The following is a 21,601-nucleotide window of genomic DNA, read 5'->3' on the forward strand; positions in this document are numbered from 1 at the left end:
ATTATACCGAATGTTGGTTTGGAGCAGGGAAGTCATGCATTCAGAATATATGCATAAAAATCAAATATGTGCACAGAGGTTTCCATTTTCATGATTATTAAGCATGAACTCGTACATCTGGCTCAATCAGATGAATACTGAAAAGCAAAATTTGCATTATCTTCTTTAATTCAAGGTCAGTGTGTTTCAGGTGATTAAAACACTTTTGTGAACGCTGAGTCAAAATATCCACTTTCAACTATCTGAAATATGTTTATGATTGTCATTACTCATTAGAAAAGTGAATTGTGTGAGCACTGATATTCTATACATCATTCAAATGAAAACAAAGTCTCCACCCCGAATAATTTACTTTTTCTAGCAAAGGTCAGAGCAAGGAATAACGATATTAAAACACCATATCTAAAATGACATACAGTCAGAGGCCGTATTACAGTTGGAAATAATGACTAGGTCAAGTTTTTTACTACTGACCCTGGGATCTACTCTCCCAGTGAGGCCTCTTAACATTCCCTTTAAAAATGAACAACCTTTTTGAAGTCAGGCAAATTATGTTTATGTTATGAAAGCAACTTAGATTAAAATCATCAATCGTTTGATGTTCAAATAAAAAAAAAAAAAAAAAGGCAGATTTCTCATTTATCTGTATTTACAGCAAATAGCCAAAGTATATTTACATTGACTGATGTTACTTAGGGGATATGTATTCAGTTTTAGATAACAAATGTCACAGTTGTAAACTACCATTCATTTTCCCCTATGAACCTGCATATTATAGAACTAAGGTTATTTCAGAATGCTATCAAAGCATACAGTTTGTATTAAATCCTCTTCTGTGTACTGGTAATCTCCTGTCCCACATGTGATTCTGAACTGCAGTGGCTACTATTTCTATGTAGCTAGTTTCATTCAAAATTTGAAAAAGTTATTTTCCTTCTGCTTGTCAATGTATACCTTCAGTGCAATGTTCCAAAATTTACTTTCCCACTTGTCAATTTGTTTGCAAATTCATTTAAGTGCTTTGCTCCACATAAGTGCAGTTTGAGGCTCCAGAACAATTCTTAGTCAAGAAAGAGCAATTAATCTATCAGTGTACTTTATTTTTCTCTTATTCTGTGGCTTTCTTTTTTAAGAAAAGGACTCTCTGTGACAATGGAACTAAAATGCATTATTCCATGCTTTCAACAGCCTGATTGAAATTTTTTAGCCAATTTGCTTCAGGGTGTACAGTATATCATCTGTCTAGGAATGGCTTTAATACTGTCTTTCTTGTGCCTCTATTGTTCACTTTACGTATAATAGGAAAGTAGGAACTTAATAGGAACTTTACAGAATTATAGAATGGTTTGGATTGGAAGGGACCTTAAAGATTATCCAGCCCCACAGTTCAACCAGAGAACCAACCAGTGCCAGTATCAGTTGTCCCTATAACCAAAACAAATAAATGTTCACAGAAATCAGTTTAGCAAAGAGAGAAGGTTCTAAGTTTGGAGAAGAAGTAGGGCCTTCACAAAGGCAAAAGGAGGAAGAGACAGAAACTACCCAACTCCTAATTTTGATTGAGCTTCAAGGTATGCAAGAAGACTACAGCCATCAGAGAGGGAGCACACTGTCACCTGGCTGCTCCAGTGGTGGGATGGTGCTTTCAGCAGTCCGGATTCAGTGGGCAGTAAAGCTGAGCAGCTGGGGTCTCTTTCTCGGAAAAGTGGCAATGACAAAGAGTTGGAAAGAGGACACACTCTTTCACCCTATGGTGGCAACTCTTGTCAGCCATGAGGGAAAGATAACCCAAGGAAGACCCCATGCAAATGGAACACCATGGAGAAAATTATCCAGTACATAAGGGAACTATCTATGGTAGAAATTGTAGGTGCAATTAACCTGGATGATAATACCCACTTCCAAGATCCAGATGACATCAAGTATACATGACTTATGTGGCAGAGCACTGCATGGAATGAATCATTATCGTATGCCAGCACCCTGGCAAGAGTGAGGTGGGAAGATGACAAAAAACCAACTGTGGATAACAATATGAAGATAGTCTCTCTTCTTCCCTACAGGCCTGTGTCTAAGCTCTGTGTCTCAGCCATTGTTCCTCCACCTGTACAAACCAGTACTTCTTTCATTAGAAGTAAGCAATACTTTGCCTGAGAGAGAGAATACAGTGGGTACACACCACATACCATCCTGTGGTTTCACCTACACGATCACTGAGAGGATATGAGTAAGTGGGATGAAAAGCTTACCTCAGTTCTACAGGCATGTGTATGTGAGACACATGAGAAAACAACTGCAAAAGGGTCCTTCTGTCCCAGTTTCCAGCAGGCAGTTCTCCAAACAGAGAAGACGTTCTGACCTTACCTCTGAGGTTGACAAAGTGCCTTCAGGTTCTCACACATGAGAACTGAGTAAGGAATACAATAATCAGAACTAGAAAGACCGTGCCTCCAGCCAGGTAGAGGAAAGGGACAATTGGGTTTACTGGGCTATGTGGATTTGGTGAACTGGCATGTCAGAACCACAGAAAAATCAGGCATTAGTGGTCTCTAGTGTGCAACGCACTTCAATGCTATCCAGTTATTAAAGGGTAAAATGCATCTGAATTTCTGGATTGACAGGCAGATCCGAAGAGTTACCTGTATTGGATGCCAAAGAGGGCCTAACAAGAAATAAGTGGCAAAAGCACCCCACTGTGACTGATCAAGAGGCTCTGTGCATCCTTGCTATGGATGAGGAGGGATGTCAAGGACCCAAAGGGGTATATAAGTGGGCTTTCAGTATAGCTGCCTTGGAGATGGAGAACATTAAGCAGTTGTCTATCTTGCCTAGTCTCACAGATGACCCATCTGTTGCGGGGTTATTACGAGTAGAACAGCTGGTGCCAACCACTACTACAGTGGTGCACTGGCAGCAATTCAGCACCAAACAGGACTCCCTAATTCCCATTCCCTGACTGATTCATGAACTGGAGAACCACACAGTAACCAGCAAGACTTGTTCACTCTTCAGCAGTCTCATATGACCAGTGCAAGAGCCCAATGGAGAGTGGAGGTGAGACTACTGTGGCTGAATGAAGTCACACTACCGCTAAGTGCTGCAATGTCAGCCATTCTAGAACTCCAATGAGAAGTGCAGCTAAGGGTGGCAAAGTGGTATTCCACAACTGACATAGCTAAATCATTTCTTCAGTCCCTTTGGCAGCAGAGTGCAGGCCACTCCAGGAGTGGAATCACAGTCTTACTATTTGTCACGGGCTGATCCAGACTGCACTGAAACAGTGGGAATCTCCTGAACACCCACAATATACTGAAGACATCATCATGTGAAGCAACACAACACAGTAAGTTTTTTGAGAAAGGGAAGAAAATAACTCATTCTTCTAAAACACAGTTTTGCCATAATGCAAAGTAAACCTGGAAAAGGCTCCTCAGGGAAATGGTCACTGCACTGAGTTGCCTACATTCAGTAAGTATATAGACAATGCTCACAAACACATTGTCTCATTTTTGAGTGGTTACTGTGGTTTAACTTGACAGATAGCTAAGCACCACACATGAATGTAAAAAGCAGGTGCTCTACACAGCAGCCAGGGAAAAAGACCCTACTCTGAGCCTTTGTCAGAAAGCACAGGGGAGACTCAAGTTTGCCCTCTAGGGTTTTGGTGCTGGGGACACAGAGAATCCACAGCCCACTACACTCCAACTGAAAAAGAGATATTGGCAGCATATGAAGGGGTCCGAGCAGCTTTGGTAGTAGTCTATGTTGAAGAACAGCTCCCCCTTGCAATCCAACTGCCTTTGCTGGGCTGGGCATTCAAAGGGAGGGAATAAGAGACTATTTCTGACAGATGTACAAGTACAGGCAAGTCTTGGACAAGCCCACGACAGTCTGTACCTTTGTCTCAAAGCCTGCTGTTGGACAACTTCAACAGATGGACAAATCCAAGAACTCTTTTGTCTGAAGACTTGCAGGCCAGGTGCAGTGAGAGATAAACAGCTGCCAGAGATAATCACCCGCTAAATGGTCTATGAGCAGCCTTTTGTGGACACATACCAAGGGAGAGAACTACCCCGAGAACCTGCATGCCCACAGGTGCTCAATGTGACTCTTACCTAAGTGCCACGAATGCAGTGGTGGCAGAACAAAAAAAAGGCACCAACAGTCAAGGAGGGGTGTGCTCATAGGATGCCCCATGGCATGATACTTTCCTGGTGCCTGATTCTCCTGGACCTGCTACCTGACACCTGCCTGTTTCTGCTGGACCAGCTGTCAGTTGGCTACCGCTTACCTCCTTGCTGCCTTAGGCCAGCCATTCTGCCATCACCTCCCCCGCCCCTACTACTGCATCAGCCTTGGACCATCAGAATCACGCTCAACAGATTCCACTGGGTCCTTAGTGGTGACTATCCCTGCATTATATAATTCTTGCTTTTTTCCTACTTTCCCTATTGCCTGCTTTCCCTTCCCCATCACCCTAATTTGTATTAATCGCCAGCCTTTCCCTTCCCTATACTTTAATTGATAAAACTGGTTGGACGACATTTGACTTCCCCTGTGTCTCAATCTCATGCTGAATGTACCAAAGAATTTCCCCACTCACTCTGATGACAGAGGGTCCTATCCACACATCATGCAACTGACGCTATGTGGAGCAAAGGGGATGATGCATAGATCACACAGTGGGCTCGAATAGAAAATCCCAGTCATACAGAAATATTAAAGCGATTATGGACTGGCCCAAAGACCAACATGTTAGAATATCAACAGAAGAGCAGCTGACATGTGCTGAAGAAGCTCTACTACGTAAGAAACCAACCAAAAATGAGAAGAAACACACTGATCACTGATCCTGTTGCACTGTGGGAAAGCATAGGAGGTAGAGTCCTACACAATGAGCTGCAGAAGCTACTGAAGGAAAGGGTGTATCAAGCTAATTTGTGGAGATGAAGGCCACAGCAATGGAAGCCAAACTGGCAGTGCAGAGGCAAACCCATCTGTGCAGCTGCACTGTGGACACTGCAATCCAGGCAGAGAACATGGTCGTAAAGATACTGTATACACATGTTCACGTACCCAAGAGCTGTGCCACTGAAGAACGTCAAAACAACCAGCAGGTGGATTGGCCCACTAGGACTGAAGTAGCTTAGGTAGATTTGGACTGACAATATAGCGGTGAACTATTTTCAGCTCAATGAACCCAAGACACTGCAGGCCATAATGGAAAAGATGTAACCTCAATGGGCTTGGGATCAAGGGGTGGACTTGACTATATATGCTATTGCACAGATTATGCATGATAGCCAGACATCATTCAGAGGGGGTGGGTAATTCCTTGTGCATCACTTGTTATATATATATATTTGTCACAATTAATATACTAATTAATATACTTTTTAAATATACATTTTCTCTTAGTAAATAATTTTATCTCAACTTATGAGTTCTATTTTTTTTTATTATTGTCTTCCTCCATCCCACAACTGCATGGTGCTGAGCCACCTGCTGGTTTAAAGCACAGTATATGCTCTAACACATCCATGATCTTCTTAAATAAAGGGCTGTGACTGTGCGCTTACCCCAACCTCCTCTTTCAGCCTGGCTGTTAAACACATGGCCTCGCTCAGTGAAACTTGAGTGACTACAGTTTTGTGGTGGATTATGCAGAATAATTATTGGAGATGACTTATTGACATGCCCTCCCTCATCAGAGTACAGTGTTGAGGAAGCCACCAGGGTGGAATATGTTGTGATGCTGCTGTGAATATGCAAGCAGTCTATTTCATGATAGCTCTCTAAGCAACCCAACATGTACCCCTAAATGTCAGTAACAGGAGAGCTCAGTATGTTGACTCTAAGAGATACACTACAGAAACCAGAATGGAGTGCAAACAACACAGCCAGGCTCTGTCATAACATTGCAAGAATGGGACCATGGTGGTACCACGGAACAGATAAACTTCATAGTTGTCACTGTGAGCCAGAAGCTTTTCATTTTTCCATTGTAACAATCACACAAAGATATGTATGATGAAAGTACTCAGGAAAGTAGTATAAAAATGGCTTAAGAGAGGAGAAACTTGGGGGAAGATATCATCCATTGTGGACTAGTCAGGAGGACATGGCTGACTTCTCGGACTTCTTATCTATTGGGTAAGATTCACACAATCAGTTTTACCAAGTGCTTTTCCAGGAAACTTAGAAATCTCTACAGAATTGTTTGATAATTTAACTTGCTTGCAGTAAGGCATTTTATTTCCATTCTTGGTATTCCCGTGTGCTCTGTAAAGCATGTTTATCACTATCAGCACAAAAGAATCTGTAATCTGTTGCTTCAATAAAGCACTATACATTAAGCTATACATGAGAGTTCTCACTAAGCATGACCAAATGCCTTCAGGGTGGCTTTTTTTTTGCTCATTTGAACATGACTAAATAAAGGTGTGTGAAGCACTACAGGCGAATCCAAAAGCATAGGATCATAGAATGCAAGGCCTAGAAGGGACCTCTGGACATAGCACTCAAAGTGAGGTCTCACCAGGGCCTAGCAGAGGGGGAGAATCACCTTTGACCTGCTGGCCACACTGTTTTTAATGGACACCAGAATGTCATTGGCCTTCTTGGCCACCATGGCACTCTGCTGGGTTATGGACAACCTGCTGTCCACCAGGACAACCCGGTCCCTCTCTACAGAGCTCCTCTCCAGCAGGTCATCTCCCAACCTGTACTGGTGCATGCAGTTGTTTCTCCCTAGGTGCAAGTCCTCATCCGGTTCCACTCTGCCCAGCTCTCCAGCCTGTCCAGGTCTCACTGAATGGCAGCACAGCCTTCCGGTGCATCAGCCATTCCTCCCAGCTTTGTTGTCATCATATGATCATGAGAGTTCTCACTGCGTATGACCAAACTCCCTACGGGTGGCTGCATGAGCCCATTCAGATGTAACTGGACTTATGTCAAACTGTGTAACTACCCTTTAAGACCCCTTTAAGGGGTTCCAGAGCTGAATGCAGCTCTGCAGGTGGGTCTCAGAGCACAGTGGACAATTGTTTCCCTCACCCAGCTGGTCACGGTTCTTTTGATGCAGCCCAAGCTACACTGCACTTTTTGGGCTGCAGACACATACTGCCTATTTACTTTGAGATCTTTCTCCACATGTACCCCAAGTAATTCCCCACAGGGCTGTTTTTCATCCACTTGGCACCCAGCCTATATTTGTGCTTTGGATTGCCTTGGCTTCACAGAGATCACAGAATCGTAGGGGCTGGAGAGGACATCTAGAGATCATCTAGTCCAAGTCCCCTGCCAAAGCAGGCTCCCTAGACCAAGTTGCACTTGACCTGTTTGTATTTCTGGAGATCTGCGTGGGCCCTCCTCTCAAGACCAGAGGACAGTCCTTTCCTCCATCTTTACTGTACCACATAGCTTAGTGCCATTCATAAATGTCTCCTGAAAGTTAAATGTTTAACTGAAAGCTTTTATATTTTTCCTGTTAATCTTATGGCTTCTGCTGTCCTCATGGTATTAAAATATTTCCAACAAATAAATATAATCTTACTTCCCTCAGTTGTATTTTGTCTTCTGCCCTTGCAAAAAACAGCAAAAATGTTTTATAGCCCAGCTACCCTATCCATAGGGACTCCACAGAATGACATTCTACTTTGTTTGAATACCTGGCTTAACTTTATTAAACAAATAATTGTGCTTTATCCTGTGTTAGTGTGGACACACAATCTCATCATTTCATTGTCTGCTCATTTCCTCAGCCTTACACACTACTTTTCTTTTTTCCTCTTTCAATCTTCAAGTCTGTAAGCTTTGACATAGTTCCTCTGAGTACACTTATGTCAGACCCTGAAAAGCATATGCATTTTATTTTTCCCCTCACAGTATGTACAAGCCTCACAGTCATCATATTCCTATTTATATATTCACACTCCTGAACAGACAAGACTTCTTTTACTTCCTATCTCCACATATAAATCTGAAGTGTTAGTTAAGAAGTACTACTCTGCTTTATGTTCTCTGTTTAGAGGTTAAATGGCAGTTCCTGCATGTATGTGCATAGAGAGCTCCTCTTGAAGTCTTTCTTTCTCTTCGTCCTTGAGTATATACATCCCCTGGTTCTGGACTTGATACAGTTCCTCTGAGTTTATTTTAAAGTATCATCAAAAGGAGAAAAAAAAATTTATTCCTATTACTTAAAATTCAGTTTCCACAACTCAGAAAACATGCCTTTACTACAGCGCAAATTACTGACTTTGAAAGATTTATTTTGAAAATACTTAGTTCCTTAGTTTGCTGAAATTTATATATGTATATGTATGCATAATATTATGTAGTTTATAAAGAATAAACATTGGAATGTAATAATTTTTAAGATAGCTAAATAATACCCGAGTAGAAACAGCTAAAATTGCTTTGACTATTATTCTAACAGCAAGCAGATGAAAGGGAAGACAGACCTGCATATAGTGGTTAACAAAGGCCCTTCCTAAGTCACAGTATGACGAGAGGTGATGGCTTCAAGTTGCACTAGGGGAGTTTTCAGCTTTAGTGTTTGGAAAAAATTATTCTCACAATGAGTGGTGAAGCTTTACAACAGGCTACTCAGGGAGGTGATAGCATCACCATCCCTAAAGATACACAAGGAAACAGCAGATGTCACACTGAGCAACGAGGGTCTATAGCAGTTACACACATAGGCTGATGGTTGGACTAGATGATCTTAGTGATCCCTACCAATCTCAATGAATCTAATATAATTCAATCAATATTCAAATCAATATAATTAATCGTTCTGTAAAAGTTTCCTTATTCTCCCTTTTATCATATGCATTAGTCTAGATGTTCTGTATATCCAGATCAGCACATATCCAGTACATAAATACATACATACAGAGAAAAATATTTCTAGTGCTCCTGAGTATCATAGATGTACATGGAGAAAGTTTCTGCAAACAGTTTGGAATTCTGATGATAAAACAATCCTAGGAACCTGGATCCATTTATTTCTTTCCAAGAGTATTTTCTCCTCATAGGACAACACTGTATTGGCCAAAAACAGAGATGCGTACTTTTTCAGTCACATAAACACAAGGGTATTAACTTTAAACTGAACCCAATTACACTGTATAAAATATCACAAATCTATGACTACATAATCAAATTCTACTCTTGCATGCTTCACTTTAGTGATTTCAATAGAAACAGCATGAAATTCCAAGAGCTATGAAAGTAGTATCTACCTCTTAAAACCAAATGTTGGAATTGCAATTCAAACTAACTTAATTTCCAGCTTCTTTTAATTGCGTATTAGTACAATTTGAGAGAATGGTAATCTGTACCCAAATATTTCCATGCCTACTATCTGAGATGTAATAACCATCTCATTCAAATGTGACATTGAAACAGCATAGTTTAGATAAAGCAACAAAATAACTAGCTATACTTTGACAATGGCAACGACACAAAGATCCACCCTCAAGGAAATCCTGCCAGAGAAGAAAAAGTTTCCATTTGAATTCAGTTAAAGAAAGTGCTCCTTGAAATTTTAAGAATACAGGTTAAACAATATTTGCTAGATGTGTAAGCTAGAACTAACCATCTACTTTTCCTCCTAACCCTGAAAAATGTAACATCTCTGAAGAAACTCATTTGAATTACTAAAATGTACTCTCCAGTCATTTTAACTCAGGTACAGGATTCTAATCTACAGTATTTGCAGCACAATACCAGAGTAGATATGAAAGGAATAAGTAAGACAACAACCTCCTGTGTTAAAGTAAGTCAGATACATTAGAAGCCTGCAACCACACTACAGCCAACATCTGTATTACAACGTTTTAGAATACTGAGATATTTGCTATAAAGAAAGTCATTTCATACATGTCTAATCAAAACAGATTAGTATAGCTTTGGTACATTACAGCATTCAGTTGGGATGTTTCAGCTTTAGAAAGTTCACAAGAAAGTTACAAATCTACAAAACCACACATTAAACACTGTCTCTCTTTTTAAATTCTACTGATATTTATGTTACCTGGTTGCAAACAGAGGTTAACTGCGGATAGTAGGAAAGGAACCAGAACTGAGCTAAGGAGGTAAATCACAGCAATTACAAAAGTTGTATTCATGCAGTAATCTGAGGAATACATACAATCTTGCCATTATTTCATTGAGAGAAATTCAATACTTCACTTTCTAGTGGCTGAAATTTTGCAACCAAGAATGCCACAACATAGAAGCTTCCTCCTCTAGACATCCTGACGTTCATATACAAAAATTATTAGTCTACTAGAATTAAATTTTAGTCCCCTGGTTAAGTATAACAGCAGCCAAAGAGGAGCATTTATCATCTGCATCAAGCTGATGACCAGGACACTCAGCTGTTCCAATCTTCCACAGGTGCGAAAAGAACAAGTACACAGGAAAAAAAGATACAGGAAATAAATTGTCCTAATTAAGATCTCAACAACATGCTTGGATACTTGTATATCCATTTGAAGCTCTGCAGTATCATATCTGATGATATAGCTTATAAGAAGTGCCAAAGAGGAACATTTAACTCCATTTTCCTTTAAAATGAAATGAATGGGGTGCATTTTCTTTTTCAAGTGAAGCTGATTTTTAAATACTCCAGCACAAAAAGATTAGTTACATTCTAGAAAAAACAACACATGACAAAATGTCAGTCAGAACTATGCCTGCTTTTAAGCAAAACTAGTTATTTGTTAATTTTTTTTTTTTTCAAACATAAAATACAGTAATATTGGCATCTGCTATAATTTCCTTATATACCCAGAGATAGCAAGGAACACAGTCTGTGGATACTTCTTGATTATACAACATACCAAAGGACCCTAGCCACATTCAACAACTACATATGAATAAAGAAAGCATAGCAGCTGGTCAGACAGTTTATTTTTCTTTGGGTATGAGAACCCACTAACAAGAGAAATAAAAACAGTTACATAAATAGTATAGAAAAAAAGTATTTTTAATGTCAAAGATAGTAAAAGAGATATACTGTCTTGCCCACATATACATTAATATATAGGTAGATCTGTTGAGACAGATCTTACTGGTAAGTTCACTGTTCACGATGAGGTCTGTAATAGTTCGTTCCCACACAAACAAACATTTCATAATATGGCTAACTATAAGAAACAGGAAAAAAAAAAAAGCCCGACTTTAGTTTATCTTACTTCTACTTCTGTCTGTAGAGAAGAGTTTGAAAATGTTCTATCTATACCCTGACCTGGGAAGTCATGAAGGAAAAAGTTTCCAAAAGTTTGAGATGTTCAGCAAAGTTTGTTTCTCTTCTCTCAATTTTAAGTATCTCAATTTCACTCTAATAGCTTAAAATCCCAGTGATGAGGAGAGCAGCTCCCAATAGCGACTTAAAATAACTAAAGTAGGATTTCTAGACTCACATGGTGTGCTGTTCATTTCAAAAATGACAAAACAGACAAGGTACAAACGTGACGCAACACTAAATTACATCAGATCTAATCTCTGACAATAACTCTCCATTAGGGGAGGAATAACTACTGTAAGATTCTGGATATACCACTGCATGAAGATATACTTATTGCTTTCTTTGTCTTAGACTTTACTACTAGGACCAATTATTCACCAGCTACCCAGACCACTGAGCTGGAAGACAGACAGGAACAGAATGAAACCCTTAAAATCCAGGAACAAACAGTTAGTTACCTACTACTCCACTTGAATACACACAGACCCATGCATGACTGGGATCCACCCAAGGATACTAATGGAACTGGCAGAAGTGCTCACCAGACTACTTTCCTTATTTAGGCCAAACAGGGAAGTCCCAGTTGACTTGGGCTTAGTGAACATGATGACTTTTTACCATGAAGGAAGATCCAGGGATTATTGGCCTGTCAGACTTATTTCTGTACCAGGGAAAGTCATGGAATGTCATCACACGGCACACACTGGACAACTGGCTGATCAAACTCAGTCAGCACAGATTAATGGAAGACAAGTCCTGCTTGACTAACCTGGTCTACCTCTGTGGTAAGATCACCTGCTTATGTAGACAAAGAAAGAAGGCTGTGCACGTTGTCTACTTGGGCTTTCGCAGATCATTTGCTAGTGTCTCCCACAGCATCCTCCTGGAGAAACCAGCAACTCACTGCTTGGACAGATCTGCTATGTGCTGGGCAAAAGACTTCCTGGATGGCCAGGCCCCAAAGGTTCTTGTGAATGAAGTTAAAAGTGGTTTGCAGATGGTTACAATCAGTGTTCCCTAAGGCTCAGTGTTGCAGCCAGTCTCATTTAACATTTTTATCAACTACCTGGATGAGGAGATTGGGTGCAACCATAGTAAGTTCCCAGATGACATTATGCTGAGTGGGAGTGTTGATGTGCTTGAGGGTAGGAAGGCTGTGCAGAAGGATGTGGACAGGCTGGATCAATGGGCAACAGCCAGTTATATGGCATTCAACAAGCCTAAGTGCTGGGCTCACTGCTTGGGTCATAACAACCCCATGCACCTGTATGGGCTTGAGTAAAAGTAGTTGGCAGGAAAGGACCTAGGGGTGCAGGTCAACAGCCAGCTATACATGAGTCCATAAAGCCAAGAAGGTGAACAGCATCCTGGCCTGCATGAGAAATAGCATTGGCAGCAGAATTTGGAAAGAGACTGTCCCTCTATACTCAAGCACTGGTGATGCTGCACATGAAGTACCATCTTCAATTTTGGGTCCCTTGCTGCAAGAAGGATGCTGAGTTGCTCCAGGACATGCAGAAGGAAAAAAAAAAAAAAAAAAAAAATCCATTAAAGGACTGGAAATTTATGTGGAGTGACTGAGAGAAGTGAAGTTGCCTGGCCTGGAAAAAAAGGAGAGACATCATCATTCTCTACAGCTACCTGAAAGAAGGTAGCAGCAAAAAAAGACAGCCTCTATATTCAGCTGGCAAAACATAAGGAAATGGCTTCAAGTTACAGAAGGGAAGGTTTAGACTGGATATCAGGAAGAATTTGTTCTCAGGAGTGGTTAGGCATTGGAACAAACTGCTCAGGGATGTGGAGTCACCATCTCCAAAGGTATTCAATAAACCTGCAGGTGTTTCATCTATCGACACAGTTCAGTGATAGGCAGGTAGAGAGGTGAATGGTTGAACTCTGTGATCTCTAAGAGACTGTTCTACAGTTTTATTCCACATCTAAGTCTCATTATAAAAAAAAAAAGAATCAACACTAGAAAGTAAGCAAATATGGATTTAATCTCAGTAGTGCCTCACTAACCTTAAAGCATATAGCTACTGGCTGAAGTGGGATTATCTGCTTCAGTATGGTAATTTGCAAGCCTAAGGGACTGCATTTGCCAGATGAGGATTTTCTAGTTTACTGTAATACCTCTCCTTTTATATACTCCAAACACAAAGGATGCTCCAAGAGTAATGCCTCCTATTTTATGATATTGACTTATGATATTAGAAACAAATGCTGGTGGTAAGGCAGTTTTCTATTACATACTATTGCTGTGCAACAGACAGCAGCAGAAGGGCAGTCTGATAAAATGGTGCCTGTCACTGAAGTGCATATAAAGCAAAGGTGGGTTACTGAATTTCTCCTTCTGGAAAAAAAACACACTTGGTAACATTCATCAATGCTTGCTGAATGCTTCTGGAGACCAAAGAGTGGATGTCAGTATAGCCATATGCTAGACTGCGTAGCTGTCACACCATGAAGTGCACCTCAAATTGGTGGATTACAACCAGGAAACTACATATGGAGATGAATACTGACATCAACATGTTGGAAACAGTTGTGGCAATACTGGAATATCACAAAGTTTGCATTAGGTGAGCACCATGAGTGCTCATATGGGACCACAAAGAACATCATATGCAAGTTTATCAGGACAGTGGTGACAGTTTCCTGGATCACATCACTAATGGTGATGAGACATCATACCACCACAATAAGGTGCAGTCAAAATGGCAGTCCACAGAATGGCAGTGCTTGAATTTCTCATCAAAGATTAAGACCTAGAAGGTAAAGTGATGTTTATTGTCTTTTGGGATAGGAAAGGGACAATCCTTCTCAATTTTATGCGACCCAGATAAACAATGAACTCTGCTACAACATGACACTGACTAAGCTGAACTTCCAAAGGCAGGACAAAGACGAAGACAATCTTTTTCTTGTCACACTGTAAAACCAGGCCCCATTCCAGACTAAAGACCATGAAGCATGCTGCCAACCTTGGCTGGACTGTCGTACCACAGTCCAGATTTCACACATTCTGACTTCCAACAATTGGGTCAATAAAAAATGGCAGTGCATGGGCAACATTTTCCTAACAACAATGCCATCACAGTAGCTAAGTGGGTTAACTCCACTGGGGAACTTTTTTTTTTTAAAAAAAAAAACAAAAAAACAAGCACAGCATGCAGGCTCTTGTTCATGACTGGCAAAATGAATAGTTAATAATGGCAACTACGCTGAAAAATACTTTTTTGTAGCTGAGAATGTACTGTATCAAATAATGCCATTGTGTTCTTCTGTACTGTTATAGTTTCCATGAAAATAATCTGGAGACATCATTTTTGAAGCAAAATATGTATATTATGCTCTTCCCTATATATATACATCCTGTGTTACCAAAACTAGTTTAAATCTGCCTTATGAAAAGATCCTCTTTTTCTGTTGTAAACATGCTAAAAATTGAAGGTTGGAAAGAGAAAAGTATCTTCATTCATTTGCGTAACACAAAGACTACAACCAGAAAAACAGATCAGCATCAAATTCATTGAAATTCGCATAAAAAAAATATTATCAGCAATAAGACCAATATCACTACCAGTGAAATAAAAGTGTAGGAAAACACGTATTAGGAACAATTTTCCTTCTATATTAAAGATGGTTTACCTTTGCAACTCCAGCCCTATGAGCACCTTGCGATTCCATGTATGCTAAGTATTTGTTGAACTCTCTGAATTCATCCATTGAAGGCCTAAAAGTCATGATTTTGCAACTTGGATTTGGAGGACTATCAGATGTGACCGTCGCCATTGTGGTTCGTTTTCAATCCAGCTGAAAAATAAAATAACATATACTGAAGAGAATAACCTTCTGTCAAACAGCATCTGAAATTCAACACATGTTTTGATCAGGAAAAAAGTTTTCAAAATTCCACAGTATTATAAAAGGCACAAACGAAATACTTACTTTCTCTCCCCACTCCTTTAAGACCACTCAACCCTTACCCCAAAGACATGTCTACCATAAGCAACAGTTCTATAAAATCCAGTACAAAAATCCATACAATCCTCTCACTGTGTTTTTCTGTTGTTGGTTTTTTTTGCTTTTTTGTTTTGTTTTGGTTTTTTTTGTTTTGTTTTTTTTTTTTTACAACACACTTTCTCAACTGTACCTTTAACACCATACTAGCAACTTTCAGTGTTGATGCATTCACAGCTTGCTCCATTTCTGAGTAGATATTTACATTACACAGGTATAACCTAAACTAACAAAGCTATGCATATTACTATTCCCACTTAGTTCATGAGGAAACTGATTACTGACTTTCTAATCACACTGCAAATGCAGGTAAAGAGTGCCTGGATTTTCTAACTCATATGTCAGCACTTCAATAGAATTCTATCAGTCTGCATTGCCAAGATGCAATAATATGACCATTTACAAATTTATTCCTTAATCTTACAAAAAAAAAAAAAAATCCTCATTTCAGAACAAAAGTAAATCAGCTCTGACTATCTTTGCTGTGATTTGCTGTGTCATCCCTCACTTGAGGAAAGGGAAGATTTGGCATTGAGGGACAAGGTTTGAGGGATACGGTGGTGATGTGCTTGACTAGATGATCTTAGTGGTCTTTTCCAACCCTTAACAATTTTATGACTTTGTCCATCTGCAAAACACAATACATCCATGGTTTTGTTACCAAACCATGTCACCTTACACTGCTTGTATGTTAGCATATTAGCCAGCAATTTCATTAGCTTCATATCTCTCTTAGCTTGGCTATGAATCACTTACAGGAAAACTGCGATTCCCTTTATGTCTCTGCATGTTTCACTCTCCTATAGCATTCAAAGATTCAGCCTGCTTCTTGTGCCCTTAAATTATGTTTTTGCATTCCTACTTCTCACAGAAAATCACTCTCGATTTTTAACAATTAGATTTCTTTTTTCCCCACACTCCTCTCTTTTCTACCCTCCTTCCTACATCATTTCCATCCCTGATTGAAACAAAATTAATTAGATTTCTGCAAGTCTCCAACAATCAAAAAATCAGTACCATTTTAATTCAGGATTATTTTTGTATTTAAATTATGATTATGAGGTCCATATAGGCAAGCACATCCCAACATATAAAACTGAGATACCTTCGTGGTGGTAAACGCATGCCATGCATCCTTCATTTAGTCCCATCCATTAAAGAAGCACATATAAATCTGTTATGATGACCAGTTCCAAGTCAATGAGATTAGGTTATATCTGAAGTTAAAGCTTTCCTTGCTTATATGCATTGTGCCATGCAGAAAGCTTATTATTCATATTGCTAAACTGACACTAAAATGACACTGGAAAGATAATGAAGCAGGGTAATTGATCTCTCTTTAATCAGTTCTTAGCCCTTCAATTTCATACATGCATATGAGTGCAGCATATACAAACACATCACCTCTAAAAAAAAAAAAAACCATTTACTGGCAAAAAAAAATTAATAGTCTGTCATTATTTCACGCCTTTAAACTACTTCACTAACTCTTATACAATACAACCTGCAATCATCAGCTACTTTTTCCAGAGGAACCTAAGCAGGCTTGAGCAGTAGGCCCAAGACAATCTCATGAAGTTCAACAAACCCAAATGCAAGGTACTGCACCTGTGTGGAGGCAAACCCCACTACCAATACAAGCTGAGGGATGAAAGGATTGAGCACAGCCCTGCTAAAAGACTTGTGGGTACAGTGGATGGGCACCTGGACATGTGCCAGCAATGTGGCCTCACAGCTCAGAAAGCCAACTGTAATCTGGGTTGCATTAAAACAAGTGCGGCCAGCAGGACAAGAGAGGCGATCCTGCCCCTCTATGCCCGTGAGACTTCATCTGGAGTACTGCATCCAAATGTGGAGTTCTCAGAACAGAGAGACGTGGACCTGTAGGAGTGTGTCCAGAGGAGAGCAACAAAGATGATCTACAGAACAGACCTACAGAGGATGATCTACCTCTCCTACAAGGACAGGCTGACAGAGCTGGGGCTGTTCAGTCTGGCCACTGTCTTTCAGTTTCTAAAGGGAAGCCACAGGAAAGAAAGGGACAGACTCTTTCATAGGATCTGTGGCAACAAAACAAGAAAAAATGGCTTCAAGCTTAAAGAGGGTAGATTTAGGTTGGACATAAGGAAAAAGTCTTCTACAGTGAAAGCAGTGAGGCCCTGGAACAGGATGCCTAGAGATGTGATTGATGCCCAGTTCCTGGAGGCTCTCTAAAGAAACACTGGATCAGGCCCTGGGCAATCTGATCTAGCTGCACATATCCTTGTTCACTGCAGGGGAGTTGGACTAAATGACTTTTAAAGGTCCCTTCCAACTCAAAGGACTCTATGATTTTAGCTTAGAACAGAGATTAATATACTTTTCTCAGCTCTTCACTGTACTGTAATACTGTTATTTCAGTTTTGAGGAGCTTCTTGGGAAGACAGAGAAAGAACAGTTGATTCATTCTTTAGTTCTGTTTCCAGTAGGAGGGAATTGCTTTTAAAACTGAGTAACTTCAGCAGCCACTTATGAATTTCTGTTTTGTAATTACTAATATTCTTTACTTCAGCAGAAAGAACAGAACTTTTTAGAAGTTTATGTTATTCACTCAACTGCACTGTACCAAGTCAAGCATTTCTGAACCTAAGGACTCCTACACCTAGTCAAGCATTAACTACAAAGTCTTTTGCAAAAAGCAGTTGCTGGTATTGTTAACCAATAAATGATCTGACTCTCTACTTCAACAGCTCTTACACTCATTTCCATGAGGTTTTTGCAGAGAATAGTAAGGTAGGAAAAACACCAGATAAACCATGGTACTTTACTGCCCTTCACAGGGACACAGACAGATGCATATTGACAGAAACCATGCTCATCAAGCTTAATAATGGAACATGCAGAGTTCCACATTCACTGAGGGTCCCTGGTTGAAGTGGCAGAAGAGACTTTTTGAAGTCCTGCTGGACACCAAGTCAACATGAATGGTAGAATCAGTAAAGTTGTAAAAGAGCTTAGCCATCAATCCATTATTGCTACACCACTAAACCATGTCACCTAATGAGATATCTACCTTTTCTTGAATACCTCCAGGAACAATGACTTCACACCTTCCCAGGCAGCCTGTTCCAATGCATTACTGATCTTTCCAAGCAGAAATGTTTCCTAATAACCAATCTGAACTTCCCTTAGTGCAACTTAAGGCCACTACTTCTATTTAGTCCTACCACTGTTACCAGGGAAAACCAGATGGACTCCCATCTCACCACAATCTCCTTTCAGACAGTTGTAATGAGAGAATAACATCTCCCCTGAGCCTCCTCCAAACTAAACAATCCCACTTCCCTCAGCTGTTACTCATAAGGCTTGTGCTCCAGACCCTTCACCAGCTTCACTGCCCTCCTTTTGGACATGCTCCTCCAGAGCCTTGATGTCTTCCTTGCAGTGAGGGGCCAAAAACTGAACACAGTACTCCAGACACAGCCTCATCAGCATCAAGTACAGAGGGACAATCATCTCCCTGGTCCTGCTGACTAAACTATTTCCAACACAAGCCAGGAAATCACTGACTTTCTTGGCTATCTAGGCACAATGCTGGTTTATGTTCAGATGGCTGCCAACTAACACCTCAGGATCCTCTTCCTTCACACAGTTTTCCAGCCACTCTGCACAAGCCTGCAGTAATACATGGGAGTTTTGGCAATTGAAGTGCAAGACTCAGTATGTGGCCTTTTTACCAGCAAGAACCAGCAGTGTGCCCCTGTTAATAGGGAAGGTGAATGATATCCTGGGCTGTGTTAGACCTAAGTACTGCAGGCACACTGAAAGTAGTACTTCCCTTCTACTCAGCATTGGTGAAGTCACACCTAAGTACTGTGCCCATAGCTGGACCACCAGTAGACATAAACATATGGGAAAGAGTCTTGCCAAGGGCCACCAAGATGAAGAGACAGAAGCAGCTCTCCTGTGGGGGAAGGCTTAGAGAGCTGGAACTGTTCCACTTGGAAAAGGAAAGGTTCAGGGAGTGCAAGGGGTCTTTATGAGCATATTCACTCAACAGGAAGGAGTGATGAAAACTGACATTTTTCAGCAGTGTACAGTGACTGGACTAACAGCAACAGCACAAATTAAAAAACAGGAAACTCCATGTGAACAAAAGAAAACACTTTTTCTCCCCCCCGTGAGAGCAAACACTGGAAGAGGTTGTTCAGTGAGATTGTGAAGCCTCCATCTTCGGAGACAGAGGCCAACTGAACAGACTGACGATCAACATCCTCCAGCCAACCTTCCTCGAGCAGCTGGGTGGACTAGACTTTCTCAAGAGGTCACTTTCAACTTCAGAAGGCATGATTCCATAATCCAATTCCTGTAAAGATGGCAGAGCCAGATTCGCAGCATCCAATGGCAGTGTAAGTGGCAATAGGCGCAAATCAATTATAAAATATTTAAAATGAAGGCCTTCATATTCAGTTATATTCTAACACACCATGTAATTCTTTCAAGGACTTTGTGGAATACAAGTGCCCTAGATACTTTCTCTCACACACAGAATTCAGCTACATCCTGTCAAATTGTTAAAATAAAATAATAAAATAGCATGACATAAAATTCAGAATAAAAAAGGCCTTCAGAGCTGTTATTGGTGGTGGTTTTTTGTTCCTTTTGGGGTTGTTGTTTGTGGTTGGTTTTTTTTTGCAAGCAAGTACATGTCTAAAGAATCATTATAACATGAAGTCCATACTGCAGTTCTATTATTACAACCTTAACTATTCCACTTAAAGAATATGCAGAATTAGCTATTCTGTGATACTACTCAGAGTTGTACAGTCAAAGAAATAAAGCTCTTCCATGGAGAGAATAAGGAATAAAAATGTGAGACATTGGTGCACATATGAAGTTAGAGAAACAAGGATCATTACATCCACTTTAGCTGCCAAGTATAAAAAAGAAAGTAGTAACATTTATGCATGGATTTTTACAGCTATTTTAAAACCATAACATCAACACTGTAATTAGACATTTTCTGTCCCCACTGCAAGACAGAATTGCATGTTGATAAGATTGTTCATAACTGTCTAGAAGAGCAGATGATAATACAAACAAAGAAGACATATTCCATGCAAATTAGTATTTTGCATAACTGAAATGAATATGCTTTATGGCTAATCACAAGGTAACTTTAGTCAAACAAGCTCAAGATAACCATATGTCTGATCCAATAATATGCAGTCTGTCCGTAAACTTTGAATTTACTGGGACTAAGGTGTTTGCCTACACTTCAAAATATCTGATAAAAGAGAACAATTTACATAAAACGTAGTTATGTAACTTGTCCAGCTAAAGCACCAATAATGGTTAAACGGTCAGATCTTTTATTTTTAAAAGTTCCTAGCCAAAGTCACAAACTACATCCTTCAAATGATCAACTAATAGACAGCTAATGCTACAATGCCTGCCTAACATTGCAGGAAGTGGAAATATAAGGTCAGCAAAGGTCAAGCACCTATAGTTATGTTAGTATATGGCCTCAGGAACATAATTCAAGTCGAAACACAACACAACTAAGAGCAAAATGAAATCTATTTAATGCTACAGATACAGGTTGGACAGAGAATGGCTTCAGAGCAGTCCTGAGGAAAAGAATTTGGGAGTGCCAGTTGATGAAATAATCAACATGAGCCAACAAAGTGCTCTTGCAGCCCAGAACTGTATCCTGGGTTGCATCAAGAGAAGTGTGACCAGCAGGTTGAGGGAGGTGATTCTGCCCCTCTACTCCACTCTTGTGAAACCCCACCCTATGTCCAGTCCTGCCAACACAAGACAGACATAGAGCTGCTGGAGCAGGTCCAGAGGAGGGCCACAAAGATGACCAGAGGGCTGAAGCACGTCTCCTATGAAAACAGGCTGAAAGAGATGGGGTTCTTCAGCCTAGAAAAAAAAAAGGTTCCAAGGAAACCTTGTCATGGCCTTCCAGTACCCGAAGGGGGCCTCTAAGAAAGCTGGGGACTTTTCATAAGGGCAAGTAGTGACAGGACAAGAGGAAATGCCTTTAAACTGGAAGAAGATAGATTTGGACTAGATACCAGAAAGAAATTCTTTACTGTGTGAGTGGTGAGAGACTATAACAGGTTGCCCAGCAAGGTTGTGGGAGTCCCCTCCCTGGAAACATTCAAAGTCAGGCTGGATGGGGCTTTGGGCAACCTGGTCTAGAGGGAGGTGTGCCTGCCTGCAGCAGGGGGGTTGGAACTAGATGATCTTAAAGGTCCCTTCTAACTCAAACCATTCTATAATTCCACCAGTATTTACATAATTCAAAGCATATTTTTCAGCAGTTACAATGACAGT

The 21,601-nt window shown here is 40.3% G+C and overlaps 1 protein-coding gene across 3 annotated transcripts in view; it reads right to left on the bottom strand.

Annotated features, from left to right (window-relative positions):
* KDM4C (lysine demethylase 4C) overlaps window positions 1-21,601 on the bottom strand; it is a 299,770-nt gene that overhangs the window by 268,352 nt on the left and 9,817 nt on the right. For all 3 annotated transcript variants that reach the window (XM_052700472.1, XM_052700471.1, XM_052700470.1), the window contains exon 2: window positions 14,906-15,070. In XM_052700472.1, the coding sequence (XP_052556432.1) occupies window positions 14,906-15,049 (144 nt within the window). In that variant the 5' untranslated portion in view covers window positions 15,050-15,070. The remainder of the gene's footprint in view (window positions 1-14,905; window positions 15,071-21,601) is intronic.

This window comes from Tympanuchus pallidicinctus, unplaced genomic scaffold, assembly GCF_026119805.1.
Source record: "Tympanuchus pallidicinctus isolate F22 unplaced genomic scaffold, pur_lepc_1.0 scaffold4, whole genome shotgun sequence".
In the NCBI taxonomy this organism is placed as follows: domain Eukaryota; kingdom Metazoa; phylum Chordata; class Aves; order Galliformes; family Phasianidae; genus Tympanuchus; species Tympanuchus pallidicinctus.